The sequence below is a fragment of the Apodemus sylvaticus genome, chromosome 5 (assembly GCF_947179515.1).
Source record: "Apodemus sylvaticus chromosome 5, mApoSyl1.1, whole genome shotgun sequence".
Classification (NCBI taxonomy): Eukaryota; Metazoa; Chordata; class Mammalia; order Rodentia; family Muridae; genus Apodemus; species Apodemus sylvaticus.
The window spans coordinates 3,761,589-3,775,260 of NC_067476.1; the positions used below are offsets into that span (position 1 = coordinate 3,761,589).

General features: G+C 43.5%; 1 protein-coding gene across 9 annotated transcripts in view; it reads right to left on the bottom strand.

Annotated features, from left to right (window-relative positions):
* Ehmt1 (euchromatic histone lysine methyltransferase 1) overlaps positions 1–13,672 on the bottom strand; it is a 123,973-nt gene that overhangs the window by 14,386 nt on the left and 95,915 nt on the right. For 8 of the 9 annotated variants that reach the window (XM_052181775.1, XM_052181779.1, XM_052181774.1 and 5 more), the window contains 3 exons: positions 10,767–10,889; positions 4,964–5,065; positions 2,853–2,957 (listed from right to left, as the gene is read on the bottom strand). In XM_052181775.1, the coding sequence (XP_052037735.1) occupies positions 2,853–2,957; positions 4,964–5,065; positions 10,767–10,889 (330 nt within the window). Of the gene's footprint in view, positions 1–2,852; positions 2,958–4,963; positions 5,066–10,750; positions 10,890–13,672 lie in introns of those variants that run through there. The other variant, XM_052181780.1, reaches the window with a different exon arrangement.

Here is a 13,672-nt window from a genome sequence, read left to right on the forward strand (position 1 = left end):
CGTAAAAACACAGAAGAACATCGCCTTTGGTTTCAGTTTAAGCAGTGATTGTTGTTGTTGCTGCTGTTTTTTGTTTTGAGAAAGGTTTCACTCTACCCCAGAGTGGCCTGGCTAAACTCATAACAATTCACCTGCTTCAACCTCTCAAGTGCTGGGATTAAGAAGCATGAGCCATTATGTCCAGCTAAGCAATGCTCTTAAATAGAATACAGGAAGCAAGTCCCACACATATACATGAAAACAAAGAATATTCTAATGTTTGCACTTTTCCAGGCCAGTGTGGTTGGTCTACATAGCAAGTTTCAGGCCAGTCAAAGCTACTCAGTGAGCTCCTGAGGTAAGGAGAAGGGAAAACAACTGCAGCAGCAGCAACAGTAACAGGAACAGCAGTAACAACAGCAGCAGCAACAGCAACAACAACAGCAGCAACAACAGCAGCAACAGCAACAACCTCAGCAACAACCTCAGCAGCAACAACAGCAGCAACAAACAACTGCTACCCAATGAAGCATGAGCTAAAGATCTGAACACATCTTTGACACATTTTTGTTATAAAACAGCAAAAGAAGCCCACAAGAAGATATTAACAGCAAACAGCCATTAAATGAATAAAAAATAAATGAAGATTACAACAACCAGAAGCCAGAAACAGTAAGCACTCTAGAGACAAAGTAGCAGCTCCTCCATTTCCAGGATTCATTTGGGGAAAGTTGGGGCACAAATATTTGCAACTCTGTCAATAAATGGCCAATAAACAGACATTTTCAGGCAATAAGAAAAAACTGCCAACGGAATGTACAATGAATCCAAGACAGTCACTCCTACTGAGAATTAGCCTCCATTTTGATAAAAGCATGACGAATGGTAAGATCCAGAAGAAGGCCAAATGAGAAGAGCTTACTATCACTTTAAATTCATTTAGTCCACAACTACATGTCAACAAAAGCAGCAAAATACAGTATCATACTGGATAAGTAACAAGGACTGAGAATGGTGGCAGATGCATTTGATCCGAACACTCAGGAGGCAGAGGCAGACAGATCGCTATAAAATTGAGGCCAGCTTTTCTATATAGTGAGTTCCAGGCCAGCCAGAGCTACATAATAAGACCCTGAAACCAATAAACATACTAACAAAATCAACACAAAAGCCAAACTTGACAGCTAACTAATCCTTCCATGTTATAGGAATACTAAGCAATACTTCAAAGATCTGTGGTATTCATTTCTCAACAAAGCTATGACAGTCAAAGGACTGGACGTAACTTACATAAAACTGTGAAATACAAGACAGTTGAGCAAGTCAAAGTGTTTGCTAAAGAAGACTGAGAGCCTAAGTTTGATCCCCAAAGCTCATGTAAAGGTAGAGAAAAGGTACTGACTTCTGAAAATTGTCCTCTGGCCTCTATATAGCCCTGCTACATGTGAAAGCCCAACCCCTAAATACATAAACTTAAAGAAAAAGAAAGCGATAAAACTTAAAAACCTTAGCATCAGTCGGGCAGTGGTAGCATACACCTTTAATCCCAGCACTTGGGAGGCAGAGGCAGGCGGATTCTCTGTGAGTTTGAGGCCAGCCTGGACTACAAAGCTAGTTCTAGAACAGCCAAGGCTATACAGAGAAACCCTGTCTCAACAAACCAAAAAACAAACAAACAAAAAACAAAAAACAAAAGAAAACACCAAAACCTCAGCAGTACCCTAAAATAAAGCCAGATCCTAGATTATGAAGGCTAGAAGAGCTAACATACCCCACTTATGTGCCTGCACCAAACACTGCTCTTAAACACAACTCATGTGAGTGACAGGACACTTTCATGCTGTACTGGACCTTGCTAACATTGCTTCTTTAGTTTTTACCCAATTTTAATTTGTCTGGAATGGACTAGGATAGCCCTTAAGAGATTCTGTCCCCTCTCTTTAATAAGGCTTCATTATGTAATTCTTGAGTAAGTTGCAGATTTGGAAAATCGTCTGGAAGAACAATAGAAATAGCAGTTACAAGAGTCCGGATGAGAGTTCAGTGCACGGATGGGAAAAGGCGTTCTTGGAAGCCAGGAGGTCCCTACATGTGGATCTCTAGGCCCTGGTCCACAGACATCAAGGCTATTTCTATTGCTGTTGGTTGTACACCAGAACCAGTTGGTGATACATTTGTGCTGTTTATTTTTTATCATCAACATAATACAAGTTAGAATCACCTAGAAGAGGGACTTTCAATTAAGGAATCACTCCAATCAAATTAGCCTTTGACCAACTGTCTTGATGATACTGATGTCTAAGAACCCATCCCAGTAAACTCACTGGTTTCCCAAAGTAAGCAACAATGGTGGAGTCATGGCTCAGCTTAGAGAGGGGTAGACACTGCTTCTATCTCTGTGAAAAGGAGTTTTAACAGCAGACAGGTACGACTGTCTCTGTGGCCTGTGATCAATGCCCTGTCTGGGATGAATGGACAGTTGTTCAGCTCTCCCAGACACAGCCACATACTGTCTAGAGGGATAAAATAAGACCACTTCTCTGACTCTATAGAACTACGCACCACAGAGTGTATTAGGCCAGTTCATTCACATTTCTTTCTCTTTCAGATCACAATTCCTACATGAGACCTGGAGAAAAGAATCGGGCAGTGATTCACACTCTTACACAGAGGCCAAATTTGCAGGGATCCAGTACAAGATCCATGTTGGGTCAGTAAAATGTTGACTACACAGAGCCAAAAAAACCACCATGTGCTAGAACTCCACTTCAGAGACTTAGGCCCTCCAGAAGGATGTTACTGCTCAGTGGCCTGGCTCTTCTAGCCTAATAGGCTTTGTCCTTATGGTTCCTAAAGCACCATGAGAAACTCACATTGTCCCGGATATTGATGTCAGAACCTTTAGACAGCAGCAGCTTCACCAGGTCCACGTGCTTGTACTCAGTGGCCCAGATCATAGGTGTCCAACCACCATCATCCTGAGTGTAAGAGACAAAAGAAATCACTACCACAGACAGCAAAGGAGAAAATGACTGACTTCATGCAGCCTGCTCAGGGACATGGGGTCCTCAGAGGACTGTTTTCTGGAAGTCAATGCAGGCGCTGGTTCCCACCAAAGCACAGCCCCTCTGAGGTAGGGAGAGGAGCTGCTGGCTGAGCTCTCTGCTTCAGCAGACACTGTTGTCAGGATTGAACATTCGGTCAGCCTGAAACACCTCAGGGAGGACCACAGCAAGGTTTGTGGGAAGCATGAATCAATGTTTCATTCTGGCTCTTAGCCCTGTTGATGACAAAGCACAAGACCAACCAGCAGAGAGACTGATGAATATCAGGCACAGAAGAAACTGTCACTGCCTTTTAGAAGAGCAGCAGGGGCAGAAAGAGCAATCCTGTCTGCTAACTCTGTAAGATCCATTAAGAATCTCATGAGTCACCTTCCTACCACTATGGTGAAATCAATGTGTGTTAAGTATTTCATTTAGACCAGAAAAGGTATTCTGCAGGAACTGAGTGTCCTGTTAGCATCCATGAGTCTGGAGGTGGGAGACAGCCTCCTCCTACAACTTCCAAAGGGCTCCCTGTCCACCCACACATGCATGTCCTTATAGACACACATAGCCCTCACAAATGAAGATGATCTCTCTATAGTCAACTATTGGCATTGTCAGAGACAGTGGTGACTTAAGGGCACATATGCTGCATAAACGCCCAGTCCAGAGTGACAAGGAATAGAAAGTCTCATGGTAACCCAACAGGACTAATAAATACATAATGCTAAGGGCAGTTAAAATAAATCAGACCATGCTACTTTCAGACCATGAGGAAAGACAGTACAAGCAGCCAGGACTAAAGCAAAATGGCAGGAAGGATCTGAGCTAAAGACACAGGGATATGAGGGAGATGGAAATGCAGCCTTAAACCAAGGATCAAAGGGCCCTACCATGGTGTGTGGGACAGTCTCGGAGCCAGCTCTTTTAGATCATCTGCTGGACTGACAAGTATTTGCAGACACCTATTGTGTGCCTAGCACCACCAATGCAGCATAGGTCACAGAACTGGTGAAACATCACCTTATGACTGATGGGAGTGGGGCAGATCAGCAAAGAGCACATACAGTGAGACAGTGGGCAGTGCCAAAGCACAGCCAAGTCTAGGAAGGAGGCCTAGGTGCCTCAGGAAAGGCAGAAGCCATCCTGGGAATGGAAGTCTGGGAGACTCTGAACAGACAGGAGGAGGCCTGACAGAATACCAAGGATGAAACTATTAGCCAAGTATTGCAGAGAGGCCCAATGAGCAAGAGGAGAATATAGGGATGAGGCCTGTGCTGGCCATTTTTAGTCAACTTAATAAAAGTGAGGGTCATCTGGGAAGATTGAACCTCAACCGAGAAAATGCCTCCATCAGAGGTTGTGTAAACAAGTCTGTGGGGCATTTTCTTGCTTCACAGTTGATGTGAAAGGGTCTATCCTGGGCAGATTGTCTTGGACTGTATTAGAAAGCAAACTAGGGCCGGGCGGTGGTGGCGCACGTCTGTAATCCCAGCACTCTGAGAGGCAGAGGCAGGCGGATTTCTGAGTTCGAGGCCAGCCTGGTCTACAGAATGAGTTCCAGGACAGCCAGAACTACACAGAGAAACCCTGTCTCGAAAAAACAAAACAAAACAAAACAAAAAAAAAAAAAAAAAAAAAAAGAAAGCAAACTAAACAAACAAGTCAGTAAGTGGTATTCTACCATGGATTCTGCTGCAGTTTCTGCCTCTGGGTCCCTACCCTGACTTCCATCAACTAAAGACTATAACCTGTAACATCAGATAACCACCCCCCCCTTCCTCCCCAAATTACTTTGGCTATGGTGCTTATCACAGCAACAGAAACTAAGACAAGGCATTTAGAGGGTTGTGGGCCTTTAAGCATCTGAAGCTAAGCATAGGAGAAGCATGAAGAAGGAGGGGGACAGCTATGCCACTGTACAGAAATGGCTTTACCTGGCAGTTGACATCCATTTGTCCATTGGAAAGCAGATACTGAACCACATCATAGTGGCCTTTCTTGGCAGCCAAGTGCAAACATGTGGAGCCCTCTGCGTCCTGCAATAAAAATGCCATTCAATCCAGAGAAACCACGTGTGATGTAGTTCTTGGTGCAAAACAGAGAAGCTAAGCTCTCAGCCTAAAGGAGGTCTTGTCAATGAATCACTCAACTGAACCCAGGCTAAGAGGACCAGGGTGCTTTCTCAAAAGCCTATAGCCAAGACTCAAGTCCTTTGTCCATGTATTAGGGAAGCACTTGGGTTGGACAAACCCCTGTTCCAATCACCTACACCTACACACCTTGCATATCCTGATGAAGAAGGAACTTGCCGATTCCTACCACCCTGCACTAGACAGCCCAGGCTTCTTGACAACATGGGTATCTTTACCAGCTCCTTCCAGGAACACTTCCAACGTGAACACATGCCCTAGCCAGGCTACAGCTGCTCCTTAAAGTCTTTGGAGAGCTAACCACGGCCACAGAGCACATGGAAAATAGACTGGATTGATCAGTAGGAGCCATTCATACGCAGAGAATTTAAAACGAGATACAAAGAACAGGCAAACCTGCTGTGCAGATGCAATTCGGTCTCTATCCTTTGGTGCTGGGAATATTTCATTAGTTTTTGATTCTGCTTCCTCCTAGATTCTACACCCATCATACTACCTCACAATAAATAGTAATACAATAAGACACTGACCAGACGCTCCAAAACAGGCAAACAACCCACACAACAAGAAGTGATGGAGCCGCTGGGCCAGGCCGGCCCTCCGCCTGCCCGCTGCTCACAGGGCCATGTGGACATCCTGGCCGCTGCTCTGAGTGACAATTCTCCCCACCCCCATTTCTGTGCTGACCTTACCTTTATTACCTTTCTCTCTCAGAGTCTGAACACTTGAGGTCTAGACACTTGTGGACACATATCAATATATCTGATATGAATTAGGGTGCCCATCTTTCTGAAGAGTTGTTGGGATAACCAATTCCACATCACTGATACTGAGAATCAACACTGGAAATTTTTTTAAACTATTTTTTCAAAGGTTTATTTATTTATTATATGTGAGTATACCGTACCTATCTTCAGACACAGCAGAAGAGGGCATCTGATCTCATTACAGATGGTTGTGAGCCACCAGGTGGTTGCTGGGATTTGAACCCAGAACCTTCATAAGAGCAGTCAGTGCTCTTAACCACTGAGCCATCTCTCCAGCCCCACACTGGAAATCTCTAAGAATAATGATGGCACACACGGCCATCCCAGCCAGGATGAAGCGCTGGCTAGGGAAGGATTCCTACCCAGGTGAACCACTACACAGCAGGCAGGCAGGCCTGGGTGTGTGTGCACATGCTCATGCTCCAGAGTGTGAGGGGTGGTTCTTAAAAGATAAACTGGATAGTATTTTAGCCAAAGGAGACTCACAGGACTGAGTCTGTGAGTCTATGAAATCAGCAAATAGCAGGGCTTCTGGCAGGGAGAGGCTGTGGTACACTGTTCAGTCATCAGTAGTATGTCTCCAAGTTCTTATTACATCCACCACAGAGACATCTGCACAGCTTCCTTACCCTCTCACCTATCCCATCCCCAAGGACAATGTCTCTGACTATCTAGTTTTTTGATGTATCTCAATACTTCTATAATACAATAGTGGAGATAATTTATAATAGTGTCATCCTTCCACAGGTCCTCCACAACTGCTTTTTACTTAAACATAGAGATTCTCACTCTATGAAGATAACATGTGACATCTGTTTTTCCGTACTGTACGTGTACACATGGAGGTAGATCCCCTGGGGCTGGATCACAGACTGTGGTACCCAGCAGCCTGCAGCCATGACTGCTGGTACAAGCGCTCTGCATGGCTCCTCACCTGTGGCTGCCCTGTCTCATCTCCTTTACTACTTCCGCTATGGCAGCTACAGAAACTGCTTTCCAGATTCTACTTTACTTTCTCTGCTAGCATTTTTTTCCCTTTAAGTCTTTACTTCTTAGTACTTTCTCTAAAGAAAATATTTACTTTTAGTGCTGAAAGGCGATGGCTTAGTGGTCTAAACCACATGTTCTTCTGGTGAAGGAACTGAGTTCAGTTGCCAGCATCAGTCCCTACTTTAGGCAGCTCACGACCCCCAGGACTCCAGCTCCTGGGGATCTGATGCCCTCTGTAGTTCCCCCCAGGCACCTGCACTCACATGCATAAACCCACACAGTGACACAGCATAGTTAAAAATCAATTCTTAAATGTTCACTAAGTCACCATATTTATTAACTCCATTCAAACTATTTATCCTTATACCCACAGTAATTCTCACACCCTCACCAAGAAAACTCTTTGCAAGAAATGGAGATCACTGCAGAGTTGTGGGGCCTGGTTCCAACTGATATATACAAAACAACAAGAGGCTCAAAGGAGTGGAAAGATTCTAGGGAAACATGAAGTTGGCTGTGAGATTATATCTCCTAGCAATGTCAAGAGAAGCTACACCCATGAAGTCTCAACAACAGAGCTGCCAAAATATGAACTGAACAAGGGTGATGCCAATAGACATGCTAGTGGGCGGTAGGCTCATGAAGACTCAATCCTAGGCAAAGAACTGTAGGAAACTAAGGAGCGCTGAGAGTGGAAGGAAAGGTGTTCCCCAGGAAAACAGTCCACACTCTGGCTAAATACCAAAGGATCAGCTCTAAAAACCTATACATATAGGTGACATTATACACACTGAGCCGGTTGTCTTTATATACTTAGTAATATGTATATTATTACATATTACATGCACACATATGTATGCAATCAAAGAAAAAAGAAACCATGAATTTGAACGTGTGTGTGTGTGTGTGTGTGTGTGTGTGTGTGTGTGTGTGTGTGTGTGTGTGTGTGGTGTGGTGGTATTCTGAGGGAAGAATGGGAAAGGGGAAATGATATAATTATATTATAATCTCAAAAAATAAAAATATTTTAAAAAGCATTATTCACCTCTAATTAATCTACTTAAACAGCAATAAAATAACCTTACAAAGTGATTCCATTTACACACTACCTTTCTCTGATCTATAAATATTGTATGATTTATTTGTACATCTGCATAAACTCCATCCTTGTTTTAAACAGCTTCTTATCTTTTAAAACTTTTAAAGAAGTGAGCCTGGGTACAGTGCAGACTCATGTAACAGGCCTTAGCATCACAGGCCCTCTGTACCACAACAGCCAAGAAGAAGGTCAGCGCAGAATGGGCATCAAAGGAAAAGCCCAAGTGTAGGCCATCAAGGCTGTGGCTAAATGTGTTCCTGCCAAACCGGAAACAAAGGCAGGGAAAAGGCCCAGCAAGGATAAGTCATTAGACAAGAAAGGGGGAACAACAGAAGCCAGACACAGAGAGTGACCAGGCTAGCGTGGCTGGCCAGGCAACTAAGGCCTGCTCCGGGAAACCAAGAGGCCAAGCTGAAGGAGGCAGGCCACGCACTGTGCCTCCTGTCTCCGTTTGTACAATCTCATTCCTCTGCAACCCAGAGGAATGTTTTACCAATTATGTTCGGAATGCAAGTTCTTAGTAACTAGAAAAATTGTAAAAAGGAGAATCCCCCCTCATTCCACTTTTAAATGTAAATGACTTTTGTTTTAAAAGAAGTATGATCACTCCCTTCTTATTGGTACAACCAGAAGAGAAAGTGGGGTGCTGCGCCATGGGGGGCTGGCCAGCTAACATTCCACGTGGGCTGAGTTCCACATCTTATAATACAAAGTATACTTATGGCAATTTGGAATCTCAACCATACACTTACTGTGTTTCAAGAATTTAAATTACTTCTGGTCTCCAGTTTCTAGAACTGTTTCCTTTAAAAAACAAATAAAATTACTCCTTGGTCCTCGACTGCTCAAAGCCGTGAGCCAAGCGGGGACAGTGATGTGTGCTTATAACCCCATCACATGGGGTATGGACCTTGTTCTAGACCTCATAAAAAAGCTCCATCAACTTTAAAATGGGTATTTTCTTTATTTGGTTGCAATTTTGGTTAAGTACTACAAAGAGAATGTACACACAAAGGATGACCTCCCACTTCTTTTTGGTTTTGTTTTGAATGTTTTTTTTTTTTTAAAGATTTATTTATTATATGTAAGTACACTGTAGCTGTCTTCAGACATACCAGAAGAGAGTATCAGATCTCATTAAGGATGGTTATGAGCCACCATGTGGTTGCTGGGATTTGAACTCATGACCTTTGGAAGAACAGTCGGTGCTCTTAACCACTGAGCCATCTCTCCAGCCCTGAATGCTTTTTTAAGACAAGGTCGAAAATAGCCCAGGCTGTCTATTATCAAACTTACTTTGTAACCAAAGATAACCTTGAACTTTTTTTTTTAAAGATTTATTTATTGTTTATATGTTAGGTACACTGTAGCTGTCTTCAGAAATACCAGAAGAGGGTGCCAGATCTCATTACAGATGGTTGTAAACCACCATGTGGTTGCTGGAGTTTAAACTCAGGACTTTCAGAACTGCAGTCAGTGCTCTTAACCACCGAGCCATCCCTCCAGCCCAACCTTGAACTTCTGATTTTTGCCTCCCAAGTGCTAGAATTAAAGGTGTAAAAACTTCTATATAGGGTTTTACATGGTGTTGAGACAGGGACTCTACCAACTGAGCTATATATACTACACTGTCTCCTTTAATAATTGAGTTTTCAATGTGTAAGCTTTTTAACTTTTTGATTAAACATACTTGTATTTTATTCTTTTTGATGTTACTGTAAATAAAATTAAGTAAATAAAACAAATAAATAAAACTGTAAATAAAATTAATAAAATTATAGTAATACTCTTTATCAAAAACAAAAATAAAGTCGGGCGGTGGTGGTGCACACCTTCAATACAGCACTCGGGAAGCAGAGGCAGGTGGGTTTCTGAGTTGGAGGCCAGCCTGGTCTACAGAGTAAGTTCCAGGACACCAGGGCTACACAGAGACTGTCTTGGAAAAAACCCAACTCCCCCCTCCCCTTCTAGCCCCCCAAAATAACAAAAAAACAGAAAACAGAGATATAGAGAGAAATGTAACTGTTATTTATGCCAACTTTGTCATATTATTTGTTAAACTGTTTTACTAACTCTAACAATACTTTTATTGATCCTTTATGTTTCTACACTTAAGATCACAGTAACTGTGAACTAAGAGACATTTAAGTCCTCTTTCCAATCTGAGTATCTTCCATTTTCTTCTTGCATAACTGCTCTACTAAACAAGAGGGACAACACAATGGAGGAGGGGACAAGCCCGTTCTGGCCGTCTCCTTTCTAGCAGATCTGCCTATTACTGGACAGCTATAGATCCAGTGGTTACCAGGAAACCTTTACTAGGAAGTCAAGTCACCACATTTATAGTTTGCATCTGAAATGTCCCCAAAGGCTTATTCCCAGCTTAAACTTTTCAGAAGGTGGCTGGCAGAAGCAGGCTGTCAGAGGCCTGCGGGTCAGGCCTGCTCCTGAGCCCAGCTCACACCCTCTTCTGCTCTATCAGCAAGTTCCGGCTGCAGTTCGGCCATGCCTTCTACACTTGGATGGAGCAGAATCCCTCTGAAATCATGAGCCAAACTAAATCTTTACTGACAAAGCAAATCTTTAGTACATAAAGCACAAACACTATGCTAGACAATTAGGGCAAATGTCTGATGGCAAGTTCCTGTAGTGTTTCAAAGAGAAATTCTCCCTGTTCATCTAAGAAACATCTACACATGAAATAGGAATATGAACCTGACTGGGTGGGTACCTTCGGGTCCACCTGTGCTCCAGCCTTGAGGAGGTACTTCACTGCATCCAAGTGGTTGTTTTCTGCAGCCTCCATCAGTGGGGTCCGCTGATCTTCTGAGCAAGTGTCAATATTGGCACCCGCCTAGTAAAACAGAGATTGCTTAGATGTGTTGAGTGCAATTTCTGCATCCCTATCCCAGTAAGTAAAAGAGCTGCCGGGCTTCTGCATTTGTCATGAAGAGATTTAACAAACAACATTAAAACTGTTTTACTGACCAGTTGCCTGATTCTTCAAAATTGCATTCAAGCCATAGTAACTAATGCTGGAACTATTTAGTGGTAGGGTGCCCGCATTGCAGCAACAAGGCCCTGGATTCAATGTCTAGCCCCAACACATGTAAGATACTTAATACCCCACACACAGTCCTACACACAGACAGGCACAATTATTCTATCAAGCTCTAGTGCAAGCAAAGTACCTTTGCTAGATTTCCTTACTAAATTACCCTAACATACAGGCACAGCAGGATATAGACATGTCTAAGAAAGGGAGTGGACAGCCCCTCTCTCACTCAGGGCAGGGATCGTCTGGGAGGGCAGAGGATACAGCAACGATTCAGCCTGTTTTGCAAAATACTATTTTCCAGAATAAATAAAACAAAAACTAGCTTCAAGTGATACAACTTTTAGAAAAATTTGTAACTTTTTCAATAAAATGGAGAGGCAGATGGACAGACAAGTATACCCAGGGAAGGCGCCAGTGTGATGTCAGCTGTGGCTGGAGCCTTCTCCTTGGCATTTTCTGTTCACTTCTTAGACAAAGAACAAAGGACTAATAGCTTAGAAAGTAAATATTCACAGCAATTAAGGAAAACTGGCATTCTTGCTGTCAACAGTAAAAAGAGACTTCAAAAAGAAGAATTGTAGCTCTTCACAGTACAGTTACCACACACAGCAAGGTCTAGCTGCCAAAGCACTGAAGGCAAAGGAAAGCCACACTTCAAAGCAGTTAATTTTAACAAAGAAGTAAAATTTAAAAACAGACTGGCTGGCAGGTGGCATGCACCTTTAACCCCAGCACTCAGCAGAGCAGACGCACAGCAGCCAGGTCCCCTAAACCCTGATCGGGACCAGGAACCCTCTGTGATCATTAAGGCAGTACGGGGGTGGGGGGCATAAAAGTAAGGCCTGACAAGTGACTAATTAGATTTTCAAATAGAGAAATATATTCTTCATTGATGCACTCTACCACACAGAGAGAGAGAGAGAGAGAGAGAGAGAGAGAGAGAGAGAGAGAGAGAGAGAGCGCATCCTGCAGTGCTGAAACCACCATGAAATTGGCATGACCTGATCTCTAGCTCCCCAAGCCCTCACTCTAGCTCCCCAAGCCCTCACTGAGGGTGAGGTGCAAGCCTAGGAGGGACAGTGACAAACTCATCGGTTACCCTCCAGAAGCCTAGGTGCAGCGGGAAATAGGACAAAACTCTGTCCATGAGTAGATGCCCACAGACTAACACCAGGAAACAGGCAGCCAGGCACAGTGGTGCTTCTGTGATCACTGCTCTCAGCCAGGAGCCAGACAGGGAGAACTAGATGTTACAAGAGCACTTTCAGCAAAGGTAGAATAGAATGCCTTCCATCCACGGCACTCAGATTGTAGCCCCAAATAAATGAGGAACAGGCAAACAACATGTAACAGGGGCCACTGTGCTGCAGTAGCCATGGACAATCAGCAAAACACAGGAACACATAAAGAGAGGAGCTCAGTCTGGTAAAGAAAGGCCTCAGCAGCAAGCAGGCGAACATCAAAAGACTGAAGAGGCTGCGGTGCCGACTGATAGTGAGATGGTAATCTCAGTTGTCAACTTGAGGAAGAGCCTTTGGGCTGTGGTGCCAGAGTCAGCTCAGAGTCGGCACTCAGCACTCACTCTTGACTGCAGCTGCAATGACACCAGGTAGGCTGCTGCCACTACAAGCTTCTCCTCTGAGCATGCAGACCGTAAGCCAGAATAACCTTTTCCTCCCTTAAATTGCTTTTTATTTTTAATTAAAATCTAACTATACCTCCTGTACCAATGCATTTAAGGATATTTCCCACTTTCTCTTCTATGAGATTTAGTGTATCCAGTTTTATGTTGAGGTCCTTGATCCACTTGGAATTCTCAAGAGAGGAATCCCAAATGGCAGACAAGCACTTAAAGAAATGTTCAAAGCCCTTAGTCATCAGGGAAGGAAATTTCAGACAACTCTGAAATTCCATGTAAAACCTGGCAGATTGGCTAGGATAAAAGACTCAATCCAGGCAATGGTGGCCCATGCCTTTAATCTAAGCACTCAGGAGGCAGAGGCAGGTGGGTTTCTGAGTTCAAGGCCAGTCTGGTCTACAGAATGAGTTCCATGACAGCCAGGGCTACAGAGAAACCCTGTCTCCAAAAAAGAAAGAAAAAGAAAGGAAAGGGAAAAGGGAAAAGGGAAAAGGGAAAAGGAAAAAGGGGAAAGGGGAAAGGGAAAAGGGGAAAGGGGAAAGGGGAAAAGGGAAAAGGGAAAAGGGAAAAGGGAAAAGGGAAAAGGGAAAAAAAAGGGAAAAGGGAAAAGGGAAAAGAAGGGAAAAGGGAAAAGAAGGGAAAAGGGAAAAGAAGGGAAAAGGGAAAAGAAGGGAAAAGGGAAAAGAAGGGAAAAGGGAAAAGGGAAAAGGGAAAAGGGAAAAAAAGGGAAAAGGGAAAAGGGAAAAGAAGGGAAAGGGGGAAAAGGGGAAAGAAGGGAAAAGGGAAAAGGAAAAAGAAGGGAAAAGGGAAAAGAAGGGAAAAGGGAAAAGGGGAAAGGGAAAAGGGGAAAGGGAAAAGGGAAAAGGGAAAAGGGAAAAGGGAAAAGGGAAAAGGGAAAAAAGGGAAAAAAAGGGGGAAAAAGGGAAAAAAGGGAAAAAAG